This window comes from Lepisma saccharinum, chromosome 11 (genome assembly GCF_977018435.1).
Source record: "Lepisma saccharinum chromosome 11, izLepSacc3.1, whole genome shotgun sequence".
NCBI classification, from domain to species: domain Eukaryota; kingdom Metazoa; phylum Arthropoda; class Insecta; order Zygentoma; family Lepismatidae; genus Lepisma; species Lepisma saccharinum.
In genome coordinates this window covers 51,217,635-51,240,983 of record NC_139239.1, presented here as the reverse complement: position 1 = coordinate 51,240,983, position 23,349 = coordinate 51,217,635, and the positions used below count along the sequence as shown (strand labels likewise).

General features: G+C 36.8%; 1 protein-coding gene across 1 annotated transcript in view; it reads right to left on the bottom strand.

The window, feature by feature from the left end:
• LOC145995239 (caspase-1-like) overlaps nt 1-2,485 on the bottom strand; it is a 37,948-nt gene extending 35,463 nt beyond the window's left edge. Inside the window, exon 1 of the mRNA XM_083131804.1 lies at nt 2,305-2,485. Coding sequence (XP_082987930.1) covers nt 2,305-2,433 — 129 coding nt within the window. The 5' untranslated portion in view covers nt 2,434-2,485. The remainder of the gene's footprint in view (nt 1-2,304) is intronic.
• Nucleotides 2,486-23,349: the final 20,864 nt, after the last annotated feature.

Here is a 23,349-nt window from a genome sequence, read left to right as displayed (position 1 = left end):
TCTACGGGGAATTTCTACCCCCTCCTAATATAAGCTGGATATAAGGGGGCAGTCACTTTTCTACGGGGAAATTATACCCCCTCCTAATATAAGCAGGATTTAAGGGGGCAGTCACTTTTCTACGGGGAATTTGTACCCCCTCCTAATATAAGCAGGATATAAGGGGGCAGTCACTTTTCTACGGGGAAATTGTACCCCCTTCTCATATTAGCAGGATTTAATAGGGCAGTCACTTTTCTACGGGGAAATTGTACCCCCTTCTCATATTAGCAGGATTTAAAAGGGCAGTCACTTTTCTACGGGGAAATTATACCCCCTCCTAATATAAGCAGGATTTAAAGGGGCAGTCACTTTTCTACGGGGAAATTGTACCCCCTCCTAATATAAGCAGGGTTTAAGGGGGCAGTCACTTTTCTACGGGGAATTTGTACCCCCTCCTAATATAAGCTGGATATAAGGGGGCAGTCACTTTTCTACGGAGAAATTGTACCCCCTTCTCATATTAGCAGGATTTAATAGGGCAGTCACTTTTCTACGGGGAAATTATACCCCCTCCTAATATAAGCAGGATTTTAACGGGCAGTCACTTTTCTACGGGGAAATTATACCCTCTCCTAATATAAGCAGGATTTAAGGGGGCAGTCACTTTTCTACGGGGAAATTGTACCCCCTCCTAATATAAGCAGGATTTAATTGGGCAGTCACTTTTCTACGGGGATTTTGTACCCCCTCTTTTAAGTGGGAATTGACAGGCAGTCATTTTTCTACGGGGATATTTTACCCCCTGCTTAATTGACGGGAACTGAAAAGGGCAGTCATTTTTCTCTGTAGAAAATTGACTGTACAGTCATTTTTCTACGGAGTCCAAATTCCCCGTCACGAAGACGGGGAATTCGGACTGCGTAGAAAATTGACTGTACAGTCACTTTTCTACGGAGTCCAAATTCCCCGTTACACCGGCAAATTTCTTTTTAAAGTCGATTAGATGAACCTTGAGATGAACCAAGCAATTGTACTCGTGCACCTTTCCATTTTTTTTTTAAAAAAAACATACATTAATTAAACTGTATCCTTCAAATTAAATATTATTTAACAAATTATGGTATAATCATAAAGAGTAACAGTTTGATTATGTTCAGGCTTGTTAACAAATATGAAATTAGATTTAATTTTTTTGTGAACCACTGGATCTAACGAAGCTCTTGCGACTCGGTATAATTGATGCCAGGGCTCATTACAGGCATAACACTGGCTTAAAATTGGGCTACCATATTTTGAAATGCTAAAAGGAGGACATTTTCTTCGAAAGCCACACACACCATCAATTTATTCTCAAACACGAAAACATTACATAAATCACACAATTTATCACCATTAAATAAAATATTATTCTCCATGATATTATACTGCCACTAAAGAACCTTCTGCAGCACTTAGTTTATCTTCATGTTCACTGCCAGGTTTCGTGAAAAACTGAGTCAGTTTTGTAGATGAAGCTTCACCTCTGACGGCTCTTTTGTACTTTTCGCACTCCATGTGTGCTTGCAAGCCTAACCCTCCTTTCTTTGCCACAGACACATATGTACCGGGTTTTCAAACCATACACTCGCCTTCAAAATCGTCTCTACCACGTCTAAAACATGAATACCTTTCTTGTAACTCATTAGTAAACTTGCACTTTCTTTTAGGCATATGAGTAGCTTACACCGTGTTCGCAAAATCTAACTTCCACTTCGAAACACGAACAAACGAATGACGCGGAAATCACATCGACCGGAACTTGAAACTGTAACAACAAACGACTAACGCTTAGCGCATCGTCCAGTACTGCCAACATCAGACGTTTAATGATTCGAAAAGTTGTAACTTCGTGATCTCTGACCTATGATGATTGGATAAAAGTAAATACCCGGACATTTTAAAAGAAAGTAAAAACCCGCCCGGACGCAAATTTCAGGGTCCGAAAAGAGGACATGTCCGGGAAAACCAGGACGTATGGTAGCCCTACTTAAAAGCTTTCTCTGTGTGTGTAGTTGGGAGCCTCTTGCTCTACCAAAATGATTCAGAAACTTTCCCATGTTGGCAATTTGCATGAGCTCATAGGGGCTGTAACGTTCTCTCGGCAATGAAAGGTCACACTTGAATTTTCTGAACGCGAAGTGCATAAAATAAGCTTTGACAATTTGAAATTGGATCCGAGTTGTTGGCTACTCTTGCGGAACATTCCTCGGCCCTGAAACAACCGAATATCGATTTGGTTATGCTGAACCCTATTGAACTACACATTAAGAATTGAAAACGTACCTTGGGTCTGAAGTATATCTTTCTGATCAGCATGCTCACGATGGACGGTATCTGCTTCTTCTCATTCAGTTTTTCGTCCGAGCTGTAGCTCTCGTACTCCACAGCAACCCTTCGAGCCACCCGAGTCATTAGGGTCAGCAGGTCAAGTTGAGTTCCTCTCTCCTTCAGCTCGTTACAGATGCTCTCCATGAACCAGCTGCCCTTGCCTTCTGTTCTGAATGATTGAAAGCCTGCAGGAAAACACAGTTTTGTTTTTTCTCATTTTGTTGCACGGAAGCGGATACCGGGCTGTTCATAGAGTTAATTCTACTGTTTTAAGAGCCGAGATAATTCTATTATTTATAAAGAAGTCTGATGAAAAAGTATATTTTTTAATTTTACAGTTACTTTTTCCTGGCCACCTAACTTCCTGGACAGTTACTATGTCTAATATCCGTTACAGAAATATTGAGCCCTCTGTTTACGTGCTTGTAAAATTGTACTCTGTGGGAGGAAAGAAGTCAAATATACCTCATTGGAAAGCAACAAGTGTCTACTTTTAGAAAAAAGCAAGACAAATTGATTTTAACTCTGTCTGTTCTCTATTCAAACAAAAATGTTCGTAAAAGTGTAGTTTTTTCGTGTGTGTTTTATGTAAGTCGAATTCAATCGTGTGTAGCTTCTTGAAAACCAGTCGTAAAAATATGAAATTTCTTGTAATTGAAGCTTGTTTATGTGTAAATATCTCGGCAATATAAAAAGTTGCTATCATTTGTGGAACAGCCAATATTAATGTTTAATAACAGTGTTGCAATCTCGGTAATGGTCAGCCCAATGGCGATGCAAAGCATATCTAAATAATGAGCATGGAATAAAAATCAAATTTTTATGGCTTATCTTTTCATATTCTGCGAATTGAAAACGACAGACAGAATTGTCGTTTTTAGTCTCGTTGCTACGACGAAGTGCGCTTTGTTGCCACACGCCGCCGGCAGCCCTTTAAACTTTGCGTTCAGCCAGCAGCTTTTACAGGGAAAGTAAGCCGAAAGTTTTGGTTACAAAGCGAATTGTTGTGCACAGAGAAGCATTGTTCAGATGCTGTAATAGACGAATGCAGATTTTCTTTTATCACTCTTGTGTTCCTATCATATATCCTGAACTCGCACACATACATAAGATCTCTTCATTGCACTGTTTCTTGCTGTTTTCCTTTGTTATGAAGTCTGAGATTGGTCGCATCTCGCCATAGGTCATCCGCGCGTTTACCAAATTAGGAGTGGTCAATAATAATTTATATCTGTGGCCATACTTGAGATACACATGTTAAACTTCTGGATTTGGATCAAATGTGTCATATAAACGGCTTTTTACAATTTAATTAAATTTGCAATTACGCATTTCAAGATTGCACGTTTGCCTAAAATTTGAATTTTTGAAGCATCTAGTGAAGATCTGCATTTGACTTCTTCCACAGAGATGCAAAAACAATCCGTCCTCACGCACAAGAAATCTCAATATTATATCAATTGTGGATTATGAACTGTATGATGTTAAGTTCCCCGTTCTTGCAAACTGGAAGAAAAAACTACACTTTTTAGTTAATTTTTTATTATAATACGAAAATGCAACGAAGAATAATTTTAGATGACGCTTATTAAAAAATAGATACTTGAAGCTTTCCAATGAGGTATATTTGACTTTTTTTCCACCCACGGAGTACAATTTTACAAGCACGCAAACAGAGGGCTCAATATTTTTGTCACGGATAGTAATTTATACTTACGTAACTACCTCATTAACTGTAGAGTGAAATGCTCCAGGCCGGTAAAGGCTCAGAACATTCCAGGTACCTAATTTAATATCCTTATTCCTACTGTACATCCTATCCTTAGTCCAGGGACCTCCCAAAGTAGTTCCCGTCCGGAGATCCGAATGAGGGACTATTTAACCTCCTGAATATTTTACCTTAGGAACATCCATGGTCCCATGTTGTTGCTTCTTGACAACTTTCTTACAATGAAGAGTTGTCAGCTCTACGCCTAACCCCAATCTACCAATTGTCGGACGCTCATAGAACCATGACAGGACAGATCTATAAATTCCAAATCTCCAAAAGACATCCATTGGATATCTCTTGGATATTTAGGTCGAGAGTTCTGGATATCTAACAGATATCCAGGAATATCTAATAGACATCCATTGGATGTCCCCTGGATATCCATTTCTCACCGGGACCTTTGGTACATGACCTCTGTTTGACACTTAGTCCGGAGACCGAAGTCTCCTTCCTAGGTGTCGGGCCCAGCTAACGGTTTTGATTCCAGGGTACGTGTGACCGGATCGGTTTTTACCCCCGACGAATAGCCGACTCGTGCATAAAGTGACGTTGAATAATAATAATCAATAATAATAATAATAATAATAACGTAGATAATAATAATAATTGATGTTAGCCAGCAGAAATGCTTTGCTGACTTAACGTTGAACTAAAATATAAATACCAGTAGTTATGAGGATTAGTATACTATTTGTATGAACACAAATCATAGCCAAATCATAAATAACAAAAATGTATATTATATAAAAAAAGTAAAAAAAAAACACATTACACAACCCCTCACTATCATTCAAGCATTCACACACTCTCTCATACCGCAGGGGAAAAATTACATTAAGATAAATACATTGGCCCTTTTTTAGACACCATGCAATATTTAGTTTTTCTTATGAATATTAAACTGCGCCCGAAGACGTTAATTTGCTTAGAATTAAAGATACAAAACTTTCATCTGCGCGTGCTCATTACATTCTGCCAACGGGCAAGACACGTAAACTTTTTATTCTTGCAATTTATTAAAACATTTAAATAATTGTTATAGAATTATCACTAATGCGCCTTGGAACTTCAATAACATTAGGCTTAGATATCAACTGCAAGGCACACATGTTTACAGACTGAAAAGTGAAGACACTTATGTATGAATATATTAAAAATAGCACGAACTTAACTTACTTCCTCACTTAGCAAACTTGAGAGGTGATCTCTGCAAGAGATACACGATTTATGCCGTTTTAAATAAATATTTACCGAGTAAAGCATATAAGGTGACATAAATAAACATTATTACTCAACAGTTCGGCGCAGAGCGTGAAAAAACAACAGTATGCTGTGAATATATCTTCCGAATTAGCAATTGTCGTGAAATTTAGATGATGCTGGCGAGAAATAATTATAATCAATACCTTCGCGACTTTTAATTTTAAATACTGGTATATTTTCGTCCGACGGCCGATCTTTGGAGGCTTGGGTAGATGATCACTCACACATATAGAAAATTAACAGTAGTATACTATACCATCTCGGCGTTCTAGACGTTTCAGCGACGTTTATCGTAGTCCTCTAAACGGCGGCGTGACATTAACCCGCGGTCCTCTTTGCGACACTAACACTTCCCCACGCTACTTCTTTGTAGCGGCACTTCGCAATCTTCTGGGACACACCTTCCTTTTACGCTTCAACATCACGGCGATAATCTTGTCGGCCTCGTAATGGAGCGATTAATTGCTTCGCATCGTCTCTCTCTCTCTCTATGGGGGGACGGCGAAAACGGGCGAAGTTCCTTTACCGGGGGTACTCGTGGATTCTCGCTGCTAATCTCACGCGGGACGTCGGCGTCGTCTCAAGACGCAGTAGGTGTCGCTTCATTATCTCAATCTTCTCTTCTAGACGGTAGATCTAAGTGTGGGCTGGTGTCGCTTCATCTTCCAATTTCTCTCTCTCTCTCTCTTTCTCTCTCCGTAGAATTCTCGTCGGGCGTCGGCGTCTCGACTGGCGGCTTTCGGCGGTATCATTTCATGACTTCTAATCGGGCTGTGGGCGTCGTTTGTGGCGATGTGGCGTTTTAGTGGTGTGACGTCGCGACGCTGAGCGATGATCTGCTGCGTTGTCGGCTTCATGCAGGCTAGGAAGACCCAAGGCCCTCCTTCTCTCGTGATTAGCCCGCCATTGTGGTATTAATGTTCCTCGTCACAAAACGAATAACCCGAATCCAGTGCACAGGTCACAAATTAACAAGGCGTATTCGTACAACTAAGCCCTGCGTCAGGTCAACCTTGCAGCAGGTTTTAGCATATGTAGATCCAAACGTGCGCGCAAGAATATAGTTCCACTGAGACGGGTTTTATTCCGACACAACTGCATACTTGCAAGAAAACAGTTATTTAATTTGTAATATACAGACAAAATAATACATTGATTAGCAGGTATGGACTTAATTGGTTGCAATCACTGTGCAGACGAACTTAGAACCGCAGATTCGCCAACTCGAATCTGTAATGCGTTGAAGAGACATTGAAACTTTAGAGCGAGTCGAGCGAGACTGAATGCGTTGCAGAGCGCGTGAAATCGCTGATACCAGTGTTGCACCTCCCACTATTTTAACCCTATGTTTATTGTAGAGCGGCGAGAATGGCTGAATCTCCTGTTCAGCGCGCGGTTTTACCCGAATGTTATTTTGGGCTTCATCCGAAAGGAAATGTTCTTCAAAGTCAAGCAAGTTGTTTTAAATGCATAATCCTCCTTGCGGCAACAAGATCAAAGTAAAACAGGGCGTGAGGTGATTTGCCGTCAATGTGCACACGAATTGTATCACGGGTGTTGAATGATTTGCGGTTTGAGTTTAGCAAGAGGAAACGATTGTTTGTTGTTTGACGACAAAAGAATCTCCGCGGTATTAAAATATATCGCAGTGAGAAGAAACATGTTTATTATTTGGACGAGACGTCCTTCAACTCGGTGGGTGGGGGAAGGGGGACTCCATTTACTTGTAGTACCACATTCATGAAATCACAAAAAAACATTATAGGAATTTTGTACTATTTTTGTACAATTTTGTACACCAAATCAAAAATTTTGTACAAGTCAAATAACTGAGTAAAATCAAAATCAAAAGTGGTACTACAAGTAAATGCTGTAGTACCACTTTCTAGAATTCCAAAATAAACAGTGCAGGAATTTTGTACTATTTTTGTACAATTTTGTACACCAAATCAAAAATTTTGTACAATTCAAATAACCGAGAAAAATCAAAATCAAAAGTGGTACTACAAGTAAATGCTTTAGTACATTTTAGAGAAACCGAATAAAAACAGTGCAGGAATTTTGTACTATTTTTGTACAATTTTGTACACCAAATCAAAAATTTTGTACAAGTCAAATAACCGAGAAAAATCAAAATCAAAAGTGGTACTACAAGTAAATGCTTTAGTACATTTTAGAGAAACCGAATATAAACAGTGCAGGAATTTTGTACTATTCTTGTACAATTTTGTACACCAAATCAAAAATTTTGTACAAGTCAAATAACCGAGAAAAATCAAAATCAAAAGTGGTACTACAAGTAAATGCTGTAGTACCACTTTCTAGAATTCCAAAATAAACAGTGCAGGAATTTTGTACTATTTTTGTACAATTTTGTACACCAAATCAAAAATTTTGTACAAGTCAAATAACTGAGAAAAATCAAAATCAAAAGTGGTACTACAAGTAAATGCTTTAGTACATTTTAGAGAATCCGAAAATAAACAGTGCAGGAATTTTGTACTATTTTTGTACAATTTTGTACACAAAATCAAAATTTTTGTACAAGTCAAATAACCGATAGAGATCAAAATCAAAAGTGGCAGTTCAAGTAGATGCTGATGTACCAGTTTCAACAATTGAAAAGTAAACAGTGCAGGATATTTGTACTATTGTTGCATAGTTTTGGACACCTAATCAAATGTTTTGTACAAGTCAAATAACCGAGAAAAATAAAAAAAAATGCAGTACAAGTACCACCCAGAAGTGTCCGTGACTGTAGCAAGTAGCATGTTTGAAAAGTACCCTTATGCAGCACTTGCTCCTTTTTGATATAATTAATTTCGCTTATGTATTCCACTAAGATCAATCCCTGCGAGGGTGAAGTGCGAGAAAGATGGAAAGAAAGGATCAAGGTAGTGTAAGGAATCGTTCTTATCCAATCCATATTTGCTCCTGACTGTATACGCCGATAAATATACCTCAGTATTTCTAAGAATATGTCAGCTGCGATTGTGAGCAGTTCACACGCATCGACTGTTTTTCGGCCCCTTCTGTTGTGTTGACCCTGAGGTAGTGTGGGCGAGGTAGTGTCATATTACACTGTTTCTAACAGCATCGCGCAAAGAGAATCCGTGACAGACCCTCTTTAAAGAGTTCGGAACCAAAAATAGAATGAACATTCAATTCAACAATCTGACTGCAGTTGCTTATTTACTGGTTTTGTGTCTTTTATAATTGTCCGATTTTTTTTTGTTTGTATCAACAAAGCGCCGCGCTGGGTTAGTGTGCTGATTGTTTATAGTTTCTCGGGTCTCAGTTTTCCTGAGACCAACTGCTGAATGAGAAGCAAGGCAAAGAAATCAGTTTCCTTCTTGATGTTAGGTGATACAGGTTCATAATAAATTACAAATTGTATTTCGAAATCAATCACTCTTCGCTCGTATCTCATTTAGTCGTAACTTTAAAAATAATCAAGTATTTTATTTTAAACTTACTGCGTACGATAAAATTCCGTAATCCTTTCCTAGCTTGTGAATTGTAATAATTTTCCAAATTCATTATTTTGCATTTTGAATTCAAATCATAGAGAATAGAGAAATAAGTCCATTTCATAGAAGATAATATTGGTACTTAACAAATCTATACCTGGATCTGTATGAGTTTATTATTTCCATTTGCAAAAACATCGATTTAGTTTAGTTTGTAATTGTCAGGGGAAAATGTAAATTTTGTCCTGGAAAACCTGGAAAAGTCAGGGAATTTCATTTCTGCTTGTTTGTAGCCACCCTGAAATCGAATATCAACCTATAAGTATATATTTCACACGTATAATTTGATTTCAGTCATAGTAATTTACATGATTGCGGTAATTTCAAATTCAAGTGGTGTTTTTTGAGGGGACAACACTATTATCGGGTTGATATGCAATATTCTAAAATACCTTATTGTCCTTCCATGGAAAAAATCTGCCCCCCTTGCCCCCTCCCCCCATGCGCACGCCTATGGAATAAAGATGTAACAGCTTACCTGTAGTTAAGATCGGAATAATTTATGTAAAAACAAGTACCCTGGCAATGAAATTAATGTAAAAAACATGAAGAATTGAATATTTATTGAATAACAGAAACAATGTTAGATGGAGTTGGAGAAAAGTAAAGTTTCTGATTAATATTTTATGCACATTATTATGCGTAGTAGTGTGTATAAATCTTTGTAATGTCATTCAAAGCTGTATGATCCCAATATAATCCTTGCCTTCCAAATAGCTCAGAGGAAATTAATAACCATCGATTATACAAAAAAAATGATAAACAAGAGCATATTATCATTATTTAATTTTAGTACTTGGCAATCCTTTCGGGCGAGGTCCGGACTCCCTGGGCCCCTTTAAATACGTCCTTGTCTTGATTTGATTTTTGTTATTTACCGTCGCTTTTATGTCTTTTTGGCTAATTGCAACAATGAATATGAGAGTGATGATACGATTAAATTCATGAATGGACACTCAGAACATCCATGCCCAGACAGGGATTTGATCCCAGGACCTGGCTTCTTGGCGTTCAACCACTTCGCCATGGAGTTCCTCCCTTCATACATACTTCTCTTTTCATTCTCTCTTTTTCGTTCCTCATTTTGCTTATCTTTTAAATTTTACAGGTTAACCTTCCTATCTCTCCCGTTCTAACTGTTCTTCTTTTTTTGTGTTTCCTTACTTTTTCATTATAAGACATCCACACACTGTCAAATACTTGTAATATTAAAATATTAATCAATACTGAAAATATATTTGTCTCTTGCCGCAGTTGTAGTAATAATCTCATCAATGCATCCAACATGCAAATCCCCAGAATTGGGCTATTTTCAATTTTCAAAGCGCCCCGGCATATGCTTTTAGTCATCACTCGGTACCAGTGGCGGGGATTGGTTCGAGAACCTGGAAGGGGGCAAGGTGGCAAAACTGGGGAGGGCAAAGACAGTATATTTTCATTTGTAGATAAGGTTTGCAGTGTTGCCCACGAGACGAGACTTCGGCCTGTCTCGTCTCGTGTAAATGCTGTCTCGTCTCGAAAATATTCGTTTGTCTCATGACACATGGTCAATCTCGTCTCGTCTCGAATTTTTAAAAGCCTGTCCCGTCTCGTCCCGTGGACAACACTAAAGGTTTGGCATAGTGCTTAGGCAAAAGTGGCGAAAAGTTAGGGGGGGAACTGGGAACTGTCCCCCTTCGCCCAACCCTAATCGCCGGCACTGTTCGGTGGCTCACATATCATTATCATGAACAGACTGCTTGCGGTAGACGAAGGTCGCGAGCGAAGCGAGCGAGAAATGTTTTAGATCCACAAGCATTTCTATATAAAATAACAATGTCTAGGTTCTATTAATTTAAAAGGCACTAACAGTTTCACAGATTTAAACAATTCGTCTGGATATTCTGCTGGACATTCGCAGGACGCTGTTTGAAAAATAGCACATATTTCCATTTTTGGAGTAGCATCGCAGACAGCAGGACGGACAGACACAAGGACTGTCGTGCAATCAAGACGTCTGGTTACCCTACCCTATCCTCACACCCCGACATGTCTCTTCATGGAACGGTACGATGCAAAGGGGACATCGTAATCTCTCAGTCTTTAGAATTTTATGTGCCAACTCGAGCAACGAATGTTAAAAATTTTAATCACTTGCTCACGTTCCCGTACCTCTCCTCGCTCCCTCAGGTTGCGTCAAAATGTGACGATTCGGATTCGATGTTTATGGGGATTATCCACGAGTAAACAAACAGCAACTTCCTGTTCAGTCTAAATGTAAGAAGTAATGTGCTATTATTCAGGAATGACATCCGTTTACTGCCCGTTGTTGCATTTAGCCATATTTATACTAATTTAATTGTAAGTACTGGTGTCCACACAAGACAAGCGCTTACAGCATACAATTATGTTTGAGATCAGTATGTGAAATTTTAAAAATCCCGACGTTCGTACAAAAGAAAGTCATTTCCCCACTAAATCGGGAAATTTTCTGTGAGAAAATTATTAAAAATTTCTTGACATTCTAATTTTAAAATAACCGAAAAAAATGTTTAAAGTCGATAATACCGTACGCTATATGAAAAGCGTAAGGAAGGACAAAGAGCCAAGGTCAACATTTTAAGGTGTGTATCATTGAAAAAGGTTCAGAACAATCGTCACCGTCTCTGAGAATTTACGAGTAAGTAAACGACCACACTTTGCCACAAAATCTGACGAAACACATTACTGCGCGACAAGATCTCTGGAAAACTGAATTCTGAATCTTATACAAAGTTGGTGTACAGCTCTTTTAACACTACCAGCAGCCAAAGACAGTGGCGTACGAACGCCCCCGAAATTTGGAGGAAAATTTTAAAAAGTAAAATGAAAGTAAAGAAATCGGGAAAACAAAAACTGGTAAGTGCAACCTCCCTTAAAATGACCCTCCATAACTATTTTTGACTGAATAACTTTTAAATTGGAGGTTTGATGTGGTAATTGGAGCTCACATCTCATGGGGAAAAAACAACAATAACAGGGTATCAGAAATTAATTTACGGCGATGTATTCTATGATCCAAGCAAAGATTTAATCTTACTAAAGTAGTAAACAACATTGTTACATTGTAACAATATGGGCCATCTATCTACAATTGATGTCTTTCAACAACGAGTTCCAACAGTTATTGCTGATGCTTACATACTTAAGTGGAATGCAGCTAAAAAGAGAACGTACTTTTCCCTCTTTGGATGGTGAGACAACAAACGACAAATTTGTTTCTTCGGTGCATGTAGCATGGAGAAACGCTTCAGCGAAATGGATCAACACATTTCAGTTGGCTCACGGAAATCGATTTTCCCTATTTTGCGAACGCTCTAAATTATGCTGATAGCCATATTTTTAAATTTCTGATCGGAGAACATTTTAAGAACTTTACACTGATATGTTATGATAGTTCACATTTCGACCTGTGTGGTATTTAAGAAATTTCCAGTGGGGGGATTCTACTGACTAGGGAGAACATGAGATAATGACTTTATGCCATATATTTCCCCCCATGGATAAAATTTATCAAGCAGATTGGGGGACACAAGTACCCAGAGGGGGGGATTCCCCCATCCGCCCTACAAATACCACCCTGATTTTGACCACAACGCGGGATTGGAATAAAGACATCTAGATGTAGTACGTGGTCCAGGGGGAGGGGGCTAACCGTAAGCTAGTCACTAATACTCGTATTGTGGCCATGCTAACTGCTATAAATTCGGATATTTAATCTGGTGTTTTCTTAGAATCTAGACACCTCAGATGACTAATCTTTAATTGTATTTAAGTGTAATCCCACAGTTTCCAATATTATGGACTTCAAGACAATAAAACTTTGACGAATGCACTTGTCGAGTTTGATGCACAATATAATGCAACGTCCAACCACCTACGGCACGCTACGTCTTTATTATACGTATTACTGCAAGAGCTTTCCCCCACAATCGGGCCGGACCATGTGGCCGAGTGGTTAGTACATCACGCTTCGACTCCAAGGGTCCCGGGTTCGAATCCCGCTCGGGTTTGGTTGTTTGTGAATGTCCATTCATCAATTTCATCACTCATCACCATCTTCGCAAATTAGCCAAGAGCCACAAAACGCGAAGTAAAATAAATTAAATCAATCGATCAATCTCAGATCTTACTGGGCTGTAATGATGATGAAACTATAACAAATTGTTTTCAGTTAGAAAGACAACACTTCGTAGAACGCTGCCACATATTGTAAATCAATCCAGGTCATCACGCTTTTTTTTGTGAACGAGCGCTCTCGTATGCACGTGCGGATTGCTGAGCTAGCAGCGTTGTTAAAAGGAGCGGAAAGAAAATACCAACGGAGTGAGCTAGACGACAGAAAGGTGCTTCATTGAATGCGAAGATTTAGTACCAAGCAGGGATGGGAGTTTGCTGCAACTGTCGAAAGACCTAAAATTTCACTTTTCTTGTTTTCACTGTTTAATTAAATTATAAGTAGTAATATTTGTATATAGACAAATAAATATTAGGTAGACCCGGCCTCCAGGCCTCATAGCACATTTCATCAGGATTGTAAAGAAAGTTTAGCACCCAACCATTTCAAATGCAATAGCTCGCTGTACAATAAACAGCGCCTCGTCTTTCACCCACAGATGGTGTACACTGTATGACGTGATGACTCATCAAGTAAAATAAGGGACCTAAATTTAACTTTGGGCATCATTTATGGGATATTTACACGTCTCACTTGTCGAGAGTCGATCGATCTTGTACTAGCAGGATCACAGGGGTAAAAAAAAGGTAAAGTGCTCCCCTGTGCATAGCACCACGCCATGAAGGCGTATAGGGGGTGTGGGGGTAACGCTCCACACTTTCTTGATCCGGTCGTGAGTGGGGGTGATGTGATCAGCACCACGCCCCTGACCGCCTTTACCCACCAGGGTTTCCCGCAGGTACCCAGGCGAGTTTATATTGGTCGAAGACCTATGCAATTTATTACTAGCATGTAAACATGCAATCATCGCACCTACTTAATTGTAGAACTTGCCACTTAGAAAACAATCTAGATTACTCTGCTTACAGAGTAAGACTTAAATTAGCTCTATGTTCGAAATTGCTTAGGAGAGAAGTTTGAATGTGCAATTACATTGCCCTTGGCCTACGATCTAGCTGAAAGATTATGTACTGCACTTCTAGCTATTGGGAGGCACTGCACCATTCACAACTACTATATTTCAGTGTATTTTCAATTATATTTAATTGCACTAGTTCATGAGGCCTACTTGCCAATGGCCTCACATACCAATATTCATTGAAAAGAAGTGGCATTAATAAATTATGTTCCAACTGAAATGTACTGATTACGAACTTTTATATTAATTATATATTATCCCGCTTCCAGAGCGGGAATCGGGCATTCCCAGGAGGAGAATTGATGGGCTGTATACCTCTTTGCTTACCATAACCTAGAAAGAAACCTTCTACAAGAGAGAATACAGCACAATATAGCTTTGACATCTAAATCAAGAAGGAATATTGCACACTCAAATACCGGGCACGCTACAAACTCTACACGATCTTAATGAGTGTTCTCTGCTATTCACTAGTGTTGTCCACGGGACAGGCTTTTAAAAATTCGAGACGAGACGAGATTGATCATGTGTCCCGAGACAAACGAATATTTTCGAGACGAGACGAGACAGGCCAAAGTCTCGTCTCGTGGGCAACACTGCTATTCACGCTTGTGTTCTCTGCTATTCACGCTTATATCAATGAAGATGAAGGTTTTCATTTTTGTAAAAGATATGATTATGTTGTATGAAATGTTAGAAATTGAATATCTGCGGTAATATTTTAAAAAAAAAATATTCTGTATCTCAGATAGATTTACCACAATAACCCTTAACCATATTGATGGAACTGAATGAGGCAATGGGTTGTCACGAAATCGTCAAGTCCTTAACGATAACGTATCGAGCTGAGATTGAGCACGTAAATTAATGCCATGCCAAAATTATATTCTAGCCCACATTATTCGATCTCATTTTATTTTTATTTTTGACTCACCCAATTGTATATTGTCCCATGGAAAAGTTACATTTTGACAAGTAAACTTCTAGCAAGTACCAAGGCATCCCGACAATAATGTTGATGCTGTTGTTGCCTTGTAATCAAAGAGTCCTGGATTTTATTCCAGATTTAGGTATACTGCACAATGGTTCGGGTTCTCGGGTCCAATCCAGATTAGCCTAATTTTTAGTGGACTATGTGCTACTATGGAATTACAACATGAAGGTGCTTAAGGGACGAGAAATAAACTAAACCAATCAATCTACATGAACGTGCTGTCTGCAACGTGGAAATCAAAATTATTTTTTATTTAAATGATTGAACTGAACTTGGTTTCGTGTTTATATTACTTTTTTACCCTATGCTTAGGTTCATGATTTAAAATCTTTGCAGATTTCGTATGTCTCAAAAGTACGAGTACCACGTCGTGGAAGTCCCTGTTCTATTCCAATTGACAAGTTGAAGCCATTCTTTCTTGCAGAAAAGTAGGTTATTAATCTTGGGAATGGAAACATTGCTTCTAGAAGCGACAGTGTCTGGAAAAGGATAAGTGAAGCTGCGAAAGATGTGTACAGTACCGCACCAGAGGCCTTACACACATATACCTACCAAAATCGATACGGTTTGCATGAACTTCTAGATATTTCAAAGGAAAGTATAGATCTTTCAGAACCCATTTTAGTGTATTCTTCGGAGGAGGAATCTGACACAGAATGGAATGATATACCTACAGACTCAGTACAGAAGAAATTAAGTGGGGTGCCTGACAGTGAGCGAGTTGGTGATTTAGGTCATTATGCAATGGAATTTAATATTGAGTTTAGTGCAGACGAGTGGCGGGAAATGGGACCAGAGGAAGTTGCTTACAACCGCAAAACACAAGGCAGAACTTCATCACGAACAATACAAGTATTGAAGAGGAATGTTTGAACGCACAAGGTTCATGATCATTTTCATGCATAAACAAGGTGCCCATGCAGAATGTTTTTTTCTGGGGAAAAAGTTTGTGCAGAAAATGATCGGCAATATGTCAAGATCACGGGAATATGCAGATGGTGCGGTTCATTTCTTGAAGGTAACATTAATCACATTCCAAAGAATGGCAAAGTAATTATGGAATGTACTTTTAAAGGACTGTATCGCCAGCTCCATCCCAAACAAGACAAAAAACAATTAGCGGGAATAAGAAGAAAGGATGCAATCAAAAAACAATGTAAGGAACATAAGTCAGCTGTCTCCATTAGGTGTGAAGAAGCTGAAGCAGCAATTGAATTTGGTGAATCTGAACCCAGTCACACCCCAACATTAAATGCACTGAGGATTGCCAAGTGTTTGGAAAAGAAAAAAAGTAGGTTGCATGAAAATCCTATTTTGGCTTTATGTATTGCGAAGTACATGGAACCTTACAGTTCGTCATTGAAGGACGTGACATATGATAAGCTCATTGTTCATTACTGGTCCCATGAACAAGTGTGTGTTACACAGGCAATATTCAAAGCAACAGATATATCGCAGTTATGTATTGATGCTACTGGTAGTGTTGTTAAGAAACTTGAAAGAACAAAAGAAAGGATGTCCTCTAATATATTTCTATATGAAGCAAAGGTGCCTTATCCTGAGGAACAGAAACAATATCCTGCCTGTAACATGATAAGTGAACGCCATGACACAGAGACTATCAGACATTGGCTATGTCGGTGGTTGATCGATTGTAAAATTGTACCCATGGAGGTAATAACGGATATGTCCAAGGCCCTGATGTCTGCCTGCGTGCAAACGTTTACAAACTTTCAGACCCTTGCTAGGTATTTATATAAGTGTTCAGAGATCATGTCCATAGAACCTGATGAAAAACTACAAGGCCTTCCCACTTGCTTCATACGATCAGATGTGTCTCACGTAGTCAAACTCATGAGTCAATTCGGAAGTCTTCGTGGACAACTGAGAAGAACTCGACAACTTTATCTAAGATCTCTTGGACAAGTTATTCAATCCACATACTTGAATGACATTGAAACGCTTTTAAGCCACATTTTCACCGTTGCAATGAACGAGTCTGAGGGTGTTAACACTGTTACTGGAGAAAAAACGCATTGCGAAGTTAGCAAATTATATTTGCAACATCGAATTGCCGGGTTTGAAATAGATATTCCTGAACAATCTGAAACGGAAGTGTCTTTACCACCTGAGCCACTAGTTGAAAGTGAAATTCCAAAAGCAGCGGGATTTCGCATCTGGGCAGAAAGGATTGCAGAGAAAGTTAAGAGAAATGTAAATGAAGATGGGAACAGAGGAAATCAACAGTATTTGCCAGATATTGTAGCTGATATTTTGAACTTGTGCCACCTTATTCCTACATGGACAGCTGTCATGGTTCCACATTTCGGTTATGGTCAAAAGACAGCTTCCAGTGCCCATGTAGAAAGCAATTTCAATAATACAAAGAATAGAGTTTTCCAGAATGTCAAGTTGCCTGCCCGACTGGATGATTTTCTTCTTACACACATACAGTACATCAGCGGTTCAATGAAGTTGGCAGCCTCGTCATTTGCGTCACAGAAATTGGAACATGACTCCCAGAGTGTAATGCAGATCAGTAGCAAAACTGCGCTTTTTGTAGAAAGAGAATACCAAACTTCCAATCCTGATCACTGTGTTGATTCTAATATGAATTATTGTCATGATCCAGTACAGATAAGAACGTCTGGAAAAGGAACAGAAATACACGACCATGAAAGAAAGGATGCACAACCCCAACAGAAGTGTCTAAGAGAGATGATAACCCAACCTTGTTGGAAGATACAGTTTCCAATTCAGTTAATACTATTGACACAGACAAATTGGCAGAAAGTTGTGCTGTTGAAAACTGGAAAGGTCAAGGAGAGAAATTAAGACCGAGATCTTCATATTTAGAACATAGTACTGAACTTCTTCGAACTGACATGAGCACATCTAATAAATCAATGCCAATTGGGATTTTAAAAAATGGAAATAGATGTCATTTGCGCATGTGGATTTGATTCCATTATCCAGTTAGCTTGTGTTGCATATTGTGACAGCCAGAAATACTATGAAATTATTCTAAAGAATTCTGAATTAAATGATACTGCCTACATCGTGACACAGATGTTGAAGTTTGGACCAACAGCAGCTACATATCGCCTTCGTGCGAAAGCATTACTAGAATTCATGAAAAACTACAAAACTTTGAATGCAGGAATTACCTCATTGGACGCCCGATTACCAATATCGCAGATGATTCAACATGCTTGGAGTGGTATGGCTTCTGGTGAAGAAAAGCATTTATGTTCATCAGCAGTATGTCCCAGAAAAACTGTGTCTTTACCCATTGCTGTATCAAGCATAAGTAGACCTTCCAGACTAGATAGTATTGAGGAACAAGTTGAGAGAGAGATTTGACAGGAAGCAGGACACACATGTGTCGCTCTGAGATAAGGGAACTTCATGATTTTTCAGACGATGATGCTTATGTAAATCTAGAGGAATCACAGTACCCTCTTTGTGCAGGATTGCGTACTATTAACAGAACTCCTTCACGGTACCATATTTTTGAAGAAGTTGTTGAAGAAAATTTTGAAAGAAATGTACAGCTTACCTGCAAATTATCTGAAATACCAAAGATTCTAACAATTCAAGGAATACAATATCATCTCAGAGGTGTAATTCGCTATACAGGTGCATGTTCAAAAGATAGTCTAGGTCATTTTACCGCCTGCTGCCTACGTCTCAATGATGAATGGGAAGTGTACGATGATTTGAGAGACAAATTTTTGATTTGGTGTACAAAATTGTACAAAAATAGTACAAAATTCCTGCACTGTTTATATTCGGTTTCTCTAAAATGTACTAAAGCATTTACTTGTAGTACCACTTTTGATTTTGATTTTTCTCGGTTATTTGACTTGTACAAAATTTTTGATTTGGTGTACAAAATTGTACAAAAATCGTACAAAATTCCTGCACTGTTTATTTTCGGATTCTCGAAAATGTACTAAAGCATTTACTTGTAGTACCACTTTTGATTTTGATTTTTCTCGGTTATATGACTTGTACAAAATTTTTGATTTGGTGTACAAAATTGTACAAAAATAGTACAAAATTCCTGCACTGTTTATATTCGGTTTCTCTAAAATGTACTAAAGCATTTACTTGTAGTACCACTTTTGATTTTGATTTTTCTCGGTTATTTGACTTGTACAAAATTTTTGATTTGGTGTACAAAATTGTACAAAAATAGTACAAAATTCCTGCACTGTTTATTTTCGGATTCTCGAAAATGTACGAAAGCATTTACTTGTAGTACCACTTTTGATTTTGATTTTTCTCGGTTATTTGACTTGTACAAAATTTTTGATTTGGTGTACAAAATTGTACAAAAATAGTACAAAATTCCTGCACTGTTTATATTCGGTTTCTCTAAAATGTACTAAAGCATTTACTTGTAGTACCACTTTTGATTTTGATTTTTCTCGGTTATTTGACTTGTACAAAATTTTTGATTTGGTGTACAAAATTGTACAAAAATAGTACAAAATTCCTGCACTGTTTATATTCGGTTTCTCTAAAATGTACTAAAGCATTTACTTGTAGTACCACTTTTGATTTTGATTTTTCTCGGTTATTTGACTTGTACAAAATTTTTCATTTGGTGTACAAAATTGTACAAAAATAGTACAAAATTCCTGCACTGTTTATTTTGGAATTCTAGAAAGTGGTACTACAGCATTTACTTGTAGTACCACTTTTGATTTTGATTTTTCTCGGTTATTTGACTTGTACAAAATTTTTGATTTGGTGAACAAAATTGTACAAAAATAGTACAAAATTCCTGCACTGTTTATTTTCGGATTCTCGAAAATGTACGAAAGCATTTACTTGTAGTACCAGTTTTGATTTTGATTTTTCTCGGTTATTTGACTTGTACAAAATTTTTGATTTGGTGTACAAAATTGTACAAAAATAGTACAAAATTCCTGCACTGTTTATATTCGGTTTCTCTAAAATGTACTAAAGCATTTACTTGTAGTACCACTTTTGATTTTGATTTTTCTCGGTTATTTGACTTGTACAAAATTTTTCATTTGGTGTACAAAATTGTACAAAAATAGTACAAAATTCCTGCACTGTTTATTTTGGAATTCTAGAAAGTGGTACTACAGCATTTACTTGTAGTACCACTTTTGATTTTGATTTTTCTCGGTTATTTGACTTGTACAAAATTTTTGATTTGGTGTACAAAATTGTACAAAAATAGTACAAAATTCCTGCACTGTTTATTTTCGGATTCTCGAAAATGTACGAAAGCATTTACTTGTAGTACCACTTTTGATTTTGATTTTTCTCGGTTATTTGACTTGTACAAAATTTTTGATTTGGTGTACAAAATTGTACAAAAATAATACAAAATTCCTGCACTGTTTATATTCGGTTTCTCTAAAATGTACTAAAGCATTTACTTGTAGTACCACTTTTGATTTTGATTTTTCTCGGTTATTTGACTTGTACAAAATTTTTGATTTGGTGTACAAAATTGTACAAAAATAGTACAAAATTCCTGCACTGTTTATTTTGGAATTCTAGAAAGTGGTACTACAGCATTTACTTGTAGTACCACTTTTGATTTTGATTTTTCTCGGTTATTTGACTTGTACAAAATTTTTGATTTGATGTACAAAAATGTACAAAAATAGTACAAAATTCCTGCACTGTTTATTTTCGGATTCTCGAAAATGTACGAAAGCATTTACTTGTAGTACCAGTTTTGATTTTGATTTTTCTCGGTTATTTGACTTGTACAAAATTTTTGATTTGGTGTACAAAATTGTACAAAAATAGTACAAAATTCCTGCACTGTTTATATTCGGTTTCTCTAAAATGTACTAAAGCATTTACTTGTAGTACCACTTTTGATTTTGATTTTTCTCGGTTATTTGACTTGTACAAAATTTTTCATTTGGTGTACAAAATTGTACAAAAATAGTACAAAATTCCTGCACTGTTTATTTTGGAATTCTAGAAAGTGGTACTACAGCATTTACTTGTAGTACCACTTTTGATTTTGATTTTTCTCGGTTATTTGACTTGTACAAAATTTTTGATTTGGTGTACAAAATTGTACAAAAATAGTACAAAATTCCTGCACTGTTTATTTTCGGATTCTCGAAAATGTACGAAAGCATTTACTTGTAGTACCACTTTTGATTTTGATTTTTCTCGGTTATTTGACTTGTACAAAATTTTTGATTTGGTGTACAAAATTGTACAAAAATAATACAAAATTCCTGCACTGTTTATATTCGGTTTCTCTAAAATGTACTAAAGCATTTACTTGTAGTACCACTTTTGATTTTGATTTTTCTCGGTTATTTGACTTGTACAAAATTTTTGATTTGGTGTACAAAATTGTACAAAAATAGTACAAAATTCCTGCACTGTTTATTTTGGAATTCTAGAAAGTGGTACTACAGCATTTACTTGTAGTACCAGTTTTGATTTTGATTTTTCTCGGTTATTTGACTTGTACAAAATTTTTGATTTGATGTACAAAAATGTACAAAAATAGTACAAAATTCCTGCACTGTTTATTTTCGGATTCTCGAAAATGTACGAAAGCATTTACTTGTAGTACCACTTTTGATTTTGATTTTTCTCAGTTATTTGACTTGTACAAAATTTTTGATTTGGTGTACAAAATTGTACAAAAATAGTACAAAATTCCTGCACTGTTTATTTTCGGATTCTCTAAAATGTACTAAAGCATTTACTTGTAGTACCACTTTGATTTTGATTTTTCTCGGTTATATGACTTGTACAAAATTTTTGATTTGGTGTACAAAATTGTACAAAAATAGTACAAAATTCCTGCACTGTTTATTTTGGAATTCTAGAAAGTGGTACTACAGCATTTACTTGTAGTACCACTTTTGATTTTGATTTTTCTCGGTTATTTGACTTGTACAAAATTTTTGATTTGATGTACAAAAATGTACAAAAATAGTACAAAATTCCTGCACTGTTTATTTTCGGATTCTCGAAAATGTACTAAAGCATTTACTTGTAGTACCACTTTTGATTTTGATTTTTCTCGGTTATTTGACTTGTACAAAATTTTTGATTTGGTGTACAAAATTGTACAAAAATAGTACAAAATTCCTGCACTGTTTATTTTCGGATTCTCTAAAATGTACTAAAGCATTTACTTGTAGTACCACTTTTGATTTTGATTTTTCTCGGTTATTTGACTTGTACAAAATTTTTGATTTGGTGTACAAAATTGTACAAAAATAGTACAAAATTCCTGCACTGTTTATTTTGGAATTCTAGAAAGTGGTACTACAGCATTTACTTGTAGTACCACTTTTGATTTTGATTTTTCTCGGTTATTTGACTTGTACAAAATTTTTGATTTGATGTACAAAAATGTACAAAAATAGTACAAAATTCCTGCACTGTTTATTTTCGGATTCTCGAAAATGTACGAAAGCATTTACTTGTAGTACCACTTTTGATTTTGATTTTTCTTAGTTATTTGACTTGTACAAAATTTTTGATTTGGTGTACAAAATTGTACAAAAATAGTACAAAATTCCTGCACTGTTTATTTTCGGATTCTCTAAAATGTACTAAAGCATTTACTTGTAGTACCACTTTGATTTTGATTTTTCTCGGTTATATGACTTGTACAAAATTTTTGATTTGGTGTACAAAATTGTACAAAAATAGTACAAAATTCCTGCACTGTTTATTTTGGAATTCTAGAAAGTGGTACTACAGCATTTACTTGTAGTACCACTTTTGATTTTGATTTTTCTCGGTTATTTGACTTGTACAAAATTTTTGATTTGATGTACAAAAATGTACAAAAATAGTACAAAATTCCTGCACTGTTTATTTTCGGATTCTCGAAAATGTACTAAAGCATTTACTTGTAGTACCACTTTTGATTTTGATTTTTCTCGGTTATTTGACTTGTACAAAATTTTTGATTTGGTGTACAAAATTGTACAAAAATAGTACAAAATTCCTGCACTGTTTATTTTCGGATTCTCTAAAATGTACTAAAGCATTTACTTGTAGTACCACTTTTGATTTTGATTTTTCTCGGTTATGTGACTTGTACAAAATTTTTGATTTGGTGTACAAAATTGTACAAAAATAGTACAAAATTCCTGCACTGTTTATTTTGGAATTCTAGAAAGTGGTACTACAGCATTTACTTGTAGTACCACTTTTGATTTGGATTTTTCTCAGTTATTTGACTTGTACAAAATTTTTGATTTGGTGTACAAAATTGTACAAAAATAGTACAAAATTCCTATAATGTTTTTTTGTGATTTCATGAATGTGGTACTACAAGTAAATGGA